The sequence below is a fragment of the Perna viridis genome, chromosome 2, assembly GCF_037379345.1.
Source record: "Perna viridis isolate PV_CMFRI_1.1 ecotype Kerala chromosome 2, ASM3737934v1, whole genome shotgun sequence".
Classification (NCBI taxonomy): domain Eukaryota; kingdom Metazoa; phylum Mollusca; class Bivalvia; order Mytilida; family Mytilidae; genus Perna; species Perna viridis.
In genome coordinates, this window is record NC_142446.1 from 18,938,942 (window position 1) to 18,947,353 (window position 8,412).

Sequence of the window (8,412 nt, forward strand, 5' to 3'; positions counted from 1 at the left end):
ATTTTCTCGTCATTGCCTGTGACAGACATGTATATACTCCTACACTTCTTCTCTCACAACGGCGCAGAATTCGGAAGAACTTTGTGTATTTACATCGAAGCATAAAGACTAAGATAAGTAAAACAAATGTTCAGATTATGAAAAACAAATCTCACAAATGTTCAAGTATACGGTAAATCGATATTAGAAATTGAAAATATTAACAATATTATATTAGATATACAACGGAAATGTTACTGCATTTTACGATTTCTTACATTCAAAATATTTCTGAAAGAAATTCAGAAATATATATTCAAAATATTTCTTATTATTTTAATGGATATGTGTTTCACATCAGCATAACGCATTGCTGTTTTTGAAAAAAATGATCCAATTGCTTGTTACATTGTATAAAAGTTACTTACAATAACCATTGTAAAGAATACCACGTCCTACTAGTCTAACATGAAGTTTACGGAATTTCCGGAATATTCTACCAACCACTATTGATGTTCTTTCTGATAAAAAAAGACGAATTAAAATGAACATATACGGTCTGAAATAAGCATTTCAAGTCAAAGACAAAAGTTCTTTTTGCAATGAGTTTATCAAAATTACTTACTGTATCAGTGGAAAATATTGTTATTCACATTATAACAATGTCTAGTATCTATAAGATATTCTTCAAGAAAAGAAATATGAGCAGGCTATGTTGTTGTAGTTAATTGCTTTCCGGTCAGAGTCTTCACAACGTATTTTTAATAAATCATGTACATGGAGTATGCTTACGAGAATGTCTGACCGATATTCTAGACTGTATACGCGTATGTTTATAAATCGATGCGGATCCAATCACTCCTTGTTTATGAAGCTGAACAAGACAGTGTCTAATGTCGCCGAACTCGTTGTAACATGTCGTTATATATCGAATAAATCTTCGTCGTCGAACAATAAATTTGTAAACTGAAAATAAAATACAGAAAGGCAATATGAATAATTACAAAATAATTTGAATGAGATAATAAATAAATATTGCTAACGTAAGGGAGGTTTGACTTGTAAGAGGACAAAGTTTTCAATTACATTGACGATATTCATGACAACCAAAGTTCTAGTAGACTTTGAACGACTTGTCTATGCGCCGAGTTGTTTTATATGTTCAGATACAAAAGTGGTTCCCTACACATTCTGTTTGCTTTTCGTTCTTTGTCCATTCAGTCATATTGCCATTAAAAAAAAGAAGGAGAAAAACAACATTTATCAATCCCTGACAGTTCCGCTGTATATAACTTATTGTCAAACAAAAATCAGAATCTCAGTATTTCAAATATTATCTCTTAAATACGTGTTTATTACCGTTCGGAAGACTTCCCTTCGTGTCACCTGATATAAAACGAGCAGTAATATTTGAAATATTTCTTGATTTCTTTCTAATTTGAATCATATCATGTAGATTATTTTCACAAATTTCCTGTCACAAAAGTCAAAATCTCTAAAACACTGAGGCTTCATTCCTTGTATTCCATATTGTAAAACGTTTCAGTGATTGATTTGTCTTTCCCATTTGATATTTTTGGTATTGATAATTCTTGTATACGATTTATTTTGGATGTTGAACGTCCTGAGTTCTTAATATTATGCGGCTGATCAGAGACAACTAATCGAAATACGTGTAAAGCATACCGAAATTGGCTAAATGTATACGCTTGGTATTGTTACCGATCAAGATTTGAAAATGATTACACATCTCTGGTGAATTCAGACTAAAGCTGACTAAATGTTCTCTAATTGTTTGTTACAATCGTAAGTTGTTTTGAGTAAGCTTACAATGATGTTCAAACACCACCCCACGTTTCACAAAAGTGACACCAAGTCCATATCCACGACCATAACGTCTGAAGCGATGTTTTCTTCCAATTAATTTTCTCGTCATTGCCTGTGACAGACATGTATATACTCCTACACTTCTTCTCTCACAACGGCGCAGAATTCGGAAGAACTTTGTGTATTTACATCGAAGCATAAAGACTAAGATAAGTAAAACAAATGTTCAGATTATGAAAAACAAATCTCACAAATGTTCAAGTATACGGTAAATCGATATTAGAAATTGAAAATATTAACAATATTATATTAGATATACAACGGAAATGTTACTGCATTTTACGATTTCTTACATTCAAAATATTTCTGAAAGAAATTCAGAAATATATATTCAAAATATTTCTTATTATTTTAATGGATATGTGTTTCACATCAGCATAACGCATTGCTGTTTTTGAAAAAAATGATCCAATTGCTTGTTACATTGTATAAAAGTTACTTACAATAACCATTGTAAAGAATACCACGTCCTACTAGTCTAACATGAAGTTTACGGAATTTCCGGAATATTCTACCAACCACTATTGATGTTCTTTCTGATAAAAAAAGACGAATTAAAATGAACATATACGGTCTGAAATAAGCATTTCAAGTCAAAGACAAAAGTTCTTTTTGCAATGAGTTTATCAAAATTACTTACTGTATCAGTGGAAAATATTGTTATTCACATTATAACAATGTCTAGTATCTATAAGATATTCTTCAAGAAAAGAAATATGAGCAGGCTATGTTGTTGTAGTTAATTGCTTTCCGGTCAGAGTCTTCACAACGTATTTTTAATAAATCATGTACATGGAGTATGCTTACGAGAATGTCTGACCGATATTCTAGACTGTATACGCGTATGTTTATAAATCGATGCGGATCCAATCACTCCTTGTTTATGAAGCTGAACAAGACAGTGTCTAATGTCGCCGAACTCGTTGTAACATGTCGTTATATATCGAATAAATCTTCGTCGTCGAACAATAAATTTGTAAACTGAAAATAAAATACAGAAAGGCAATATGAATAATTACAAAATAATTTGAATGAGATAATAAATAAATATTGCTAACGTAAGGGAGGTTTGACTTGTAAGAGGACAAAGTTTTCAATTACATTGACGATATTCATGACAACCAAAGTTCTAGTAGACTTTGAACGACTTGTCTATGCGCCGAGTTGTTTTATATGTTCAGATACAAAAGTGGTTCCCTACACATTCTGTTTGCTTTTCGTTCTTTGTCCATTCAGTCATATTGCCAGTAAAAAAAAGAAGGAGAAAAACAACATTTATCAATCCCTGACAGTTCCGCTGTATATAACTTATTGTCAAACAAAAATCAGAATCTCAGTATTTCAAATATTATCTCTTAAATACGTGTTTATTACCGTTCGGAAGACTTCCCTTCGTGTCACCTGATATAAAACGAGCAGTAATATTTGAAATATTTCTTGATTTCTTTCTAATTTGAATCATATCATGTAGATTATTTTCACAAATTTCCTGTCACAAAAGTCAAAATCTCTAAAACACTGAGGCTTCATTCCTTGTATTCCATATTGTAAAACGTTTCAGTGATTGATTTGTCTTTCCCATTTGATATTTTTGGTATTGATAATTCTTGTATACGATTTATTTTGGATGTTGAACGTCCTGAGTTCTTAATATTATGCGGCTGATCAGAGACAACTAATCGAAATACGTGTAAAGCATACCGAAATTGGCTAAATGTATACGCTTGGTATTGTTACCGATCAAGATTTGAAAATGATTACACATCTCTGGTGAATTCAGACTAAAGCTGACTAAATGTTCTCTAATTGTTTGTTACAATCGTAAGTTGTTTTGAGTAAGCTTACAATGATGTTCAAACACCACCCCACGTTTCACAAAAGTGACACCAAGTCCATATCCACGACCATAACGTCTGAAGCGATGTTTTCTTCCAATTAATTTTCTCGTCATTGCCTGTGACAGACATGTATATACTCCTACACTTCTTCTCTCACAACGGCGCAGAATTCGGAAGAACTTTGTGTATTTACATCGAAGCATAAAGACTAAGATAAGTAAAACAAATGTTCAGATTATGAAAAACAAATCTCACAAATGTTCAAGTATACGGTAAATCGATATTAGAAATTGAAAATATTAACAATATTATATTAGATATACAACTGAAATGTTACTGCATTTTACGATTTCTTACATTCAAAATATTTCTGAAAGAAATTCAGAAATATATATTCAAAATATTTCTTATTATTTTAATGGATATGTGTTTCACATCAGCATAACGCATTGCTGTTTTTGAAAAAAATGATCCAATTGCTTGTTACATTGTATAAAAGTTACTTACAATAACCATTGTAAAGAATACCACGTCCTACTAGTCTAACATGAAGTTTACGGAATTTCCGGAATATTCTACCAACCACTATTGATGTTCTTTCTGATAAAAAAAGACGAATTAAAATGAACATATACGGTCTGAAATAAGCATTTCAAGTCAAAGACAAAAGTTCTTTTTGCAATGAGTTTATCAAAATTACTTACTGTATCAGTGGAAAATATTGTTATTCACATTATAACAATGTCTAGTATCTATAAGATATTCTTCAAGAAAAGAAATATGAGCAGGCTATGTTGTTGTAGTTAATTGCTTTCCGGTCAGAGTCTTCACAACGTATTTTTAATAAATCATGTACATGGAGTATGCTTACGAGAATGTCTGACCGATATTCTAGACTGTATACGCGTATGTTTATAAATCGATGCGGATCCAATCACTCCTTGTTTATGAAGCTGAACAAGACAGTGTCTAATGTCGCCGAACTCGTTGTAACATGTCGTTATATATCGAATAAATCTTCGTCGTCGAACAATAAATTTGTAAACTGAAAATAAAATACAGAAAGGCAATATGAATAATTACAAAATAATTTGAATGAGATAATAAATAAATATTGCTAACGTAAGGGAGGTTTGACTTGTAAGAGGACAAAGTTTTCAATTACATTGACGATATTCATGACAACCAAAGTTCTAGTAGACTTTGAACGACTTGTCTATGCGCCGAGTTGTTTTATATGTTCAGATACAAAAGTGGTTCCCTACACATTCTGTTTGCTTTTCGTTCTTTGTCCATTCAGTCATATTGCCAGTAAAAAAAAGAAGGAGAAAAACAACATTTATCAATCCCTGACAGTTCCGCTGTATATAACTTATTGTCAAACAAAAATCAGAATCTCAGTATTTCAAATATTATCTCTTAAATACGTGTTTATTACCGTTCGGAAGACTTCCCTTCGTGTCACCTGATATAAAACGAGCAGTAATATTTGAAATATTTCTTGATTTCTTTCTAATTTGAATCATATCATGTAGATTATTTTCACAAATTTCCTGTCACAAAAGTCAAAATCTCTAAAACACTGAGGCTTCATTCCTTGTATTCCATATTGTAAAACGTTTCAGTGATTGATTTGTCTTTCCCATTTGATATTTTTGGTATTGATAATTCTTGTATACGATTTATTTTGGATGTTGAACGTCCTGAGTTCTTAATATTATGCGGCTGATCAGAGACAACTAATCGAAATACGTGTAAAGCATACCGAAATTGGCTAAATGTATACGCTTGGTATTGTTACCGATCAAGATTTGAAAATGATTACACATCTCTGGTGAATTCAGACTAAAGCTGACTAAATGTTCTCTAATTGTTTGTTACAATCGTAAGTTGTTTTGAGTAAGCTTACAATGATGTTCAAACACCACCCCACGTTTCACAAAAGTGACACCAAGTCCATATCCACGACCATAACGTCTGAAGCGATGTTTTCTTCCAATTAATTTTCTCGTCATTGCCTGTGACAGACATGTATATACTCCTACACTTCTTCTCTCACAACGGCGCAGAATTCGGAAGAACTTTGTGTATTTACATCGAAGCATAAAGACTAAGATAAGTAAAACAAATGTTCAGATTATGAAAAACAAATCTCACAAATGTTCAAGTATACGGTAAATCGATATTAGAAATTGAAAATATTAACAATATTATATTAGATATACAACTGAAATGTTACTGCATTTTACGATTTCTTACATTCAAAATATTTCTGAAAGAAATTCAGAAATATATATTCAAAATATTTCTTATTATTTTAATGGATATGTGTTTCACATCAGCATAACGCATTGCTGTTTTTGAAAAAAATGATCCAATTGCTTGTTACATTGTATAAAAGTTACTTACAATAACCATTGTAAAGAATACCACGTCCTACTAGTCTAACATGAAGTTTACGGAATTTCCGGAATATTCTACCAACCACTATTGATGTTCTTTCTGATAAAAAAAGACGAATTAAAATGAACATATACGGTCTGAAATAAGCATTTCAAGTCAAAGACAAAAGTTCTTTTTGCAATGAGTTTATCAAAATTACTTACTGTATCAGTGGAAAATATTGTTATTCACATTATAACAATGTCTAGTATCTATAAGATATTCTTCAAGAAAAGAAATATGAGCAGGCTATGTTGTTGTAGTTAATTGCTTTCCGGTCAGAGTCTTCACAACGTATTTTTAATAAATCATGTACATGGAGTATGCTTACGAGAATGTCTGACCGATATTCTAGACTGTATACGCGTATGTTTATAAATCGATGCGGATCCAATCACTCCTTGTTTATGAAGCTGAACAAGACAGTGTCTAATGTCGCCGAACTCGTTGTAACATGTCGTTATATATCGAATAAATCTTCGTCGTCGAACAATAAATTTGTAAACTGAAAATAAAATACAGAAAGGCAATATGAATAATTACAAAATAATTTGAATGAGATAATAAATAAATATTGCTAACGTAAGGGAGGTTTGACTTGTAAGAGGACAAAGTTTTCAATTACATTGACGATATTCATGACAACCAAAGTTCTAGTAGACTTTGAACGACTTGTCTATGCGCCGAGTTGTTTTATATGTTCAGATACAAAAGTGGTTCCCTACACATTCTGTTTGCTTTTCGTTCTTTGTCCATTCAGTCATATTGCCAGTAAAAAAAAGAAGGAGAAAAACAACATTTATCAATCCCTGACAGTTCCGCTGTATATAACTTATTGTCAAACAAAAATCAGAATCTCAGTATTTCAAATATTATCTCTTAAATACGTGTTTATTACCGTTCGGAAGACTTCCCTTCGTGTCACCTGATATAAAACGAGCAGTAATATTTGAAATATTTCTTGATTTCTTTCTAATTTGAATCATATCATGTAGATTATTTTCACAAATTTCCTGTCACAAAAGTCAAAATCTCTAAAACACTGAGGCTTCATTCCTTGTATTCCATATTGTAAAACGTTTCAGTGATTGATTTGTCTTTCCCATTTGATATTTTTGGTATTGATAATTCTTGTATACGATTTATTTTGGATGTTGAACGTCCTGAGTTCTTAATATTATGCGGCTGATCAGAGACAACTAATCGAAATACGTGTAAAGCATACCGAAATTGGCTAAATGTATACGCTTGGTATTGTTACCGATCAAGATTTGAAAATGATTACACATCTCTGGTGAATTCAGACTAAAGCTGACTAAATGTTCTCTAATTGTTTGTTACAATCGTAAGTTGTTTTGAGTAAGCTTACAATGATGTTCAAACACCACCCCACGTTTCACAAAAGTGACACCAAGTCCATATCCACGACCATAACGTCTGAAGCGATGTTTTCTTCCAATTAATTTTCTCGTCATTGCCTGTGACAGACATGTATATACTCCTACACTTCTTCTCTCACAACGGCGCAGAATTCGGAAGAACTTTGTGTATTTACATCGAAGCATAAAGACTAAGATAAGTAAAACAAATGTTCAGATTATGAAAAACAAATCTCACAAATGTTCAAGTATACGGTAAATCGATATTAGAAATTGAAAATATTAACAATATTATATTAGATATACAACTGAAATGTTACTGCATTTTACGATTTCTTACATTCAAAATATTTCTGAAAGAAATTCAGAAATATATATTCAAAATATTTCTTATTATTTTAATGGATATGTGTTTCACATCAGCATAACGCATTGCTGTTTTTGAAAAAAATGATCCAATTGCTTGTTACATTGTATAAAAGTTACTTACAATAACCATTGTAAAGAATACCACGTCCTACTAGTCTAACATGAAGTTTACGGAATTTCCGGAATATTCTACCAACCACTATTGATGTTCTTTCTGATAAAAAAAGACGAATTAAAATGAACATATACGGTCTGAAATAAGCATTTCAAGTCAAAGACAAAAGTTCTTTTTGCAATGAGTTTATCAAAATTACTTACTGTATCAGTGGAAAATATTGTTATTCACATTATAACAATGTCTAGTATCTATAAGATATTCTTCAAGAAAAGAAATATGAGCAGGCTATGTTGTTGTAGTTAATTGCTTTCCGGTCAGAGTCTTCACAACGTATTTTTAATAAATCATGTACATGGAGTATGCTTACGAGAATGTCTGACCGATATTCTAGACTGTATAC

General features: G+C 31.5%; 1 protein-coding gene across 1 annotated transcript; it reads right to left on the reverse strand.

Annotated features, from left to right (window-relative positions):
• Positions 1-748: 748 nt before the first annotated feature.
• Positions 749-7,747, reverse strand: LOC148623934 (uncharacterized). The gene is made up of 11 exons (XM_088566595.1): positions 7,516-7,747; positions 6,478-6,651; positions 6,114-6,206; positions 5,614-5,820; positions 4,609-4,749; positions 4,212-4,304; positions 3,712-3,912; positions 2,674-2,847; positions 2,310-2,402; positions 1,810-2,010; positions 749-945 (listed from the first exon to the last, which is right to left on the reverse strand). Exons 1-11 carry the CDS (start codon positions 7,709-7,711, stop codon positions 749-751), a joined length of 1,770 nt encoding a protein of 589 aa, XP_088422721.1. The 5' UTR covers positions 7,712-7,747.
• Between the last annotated feature and the right edge of the window lie 665 nt (positions 7,748-8,412).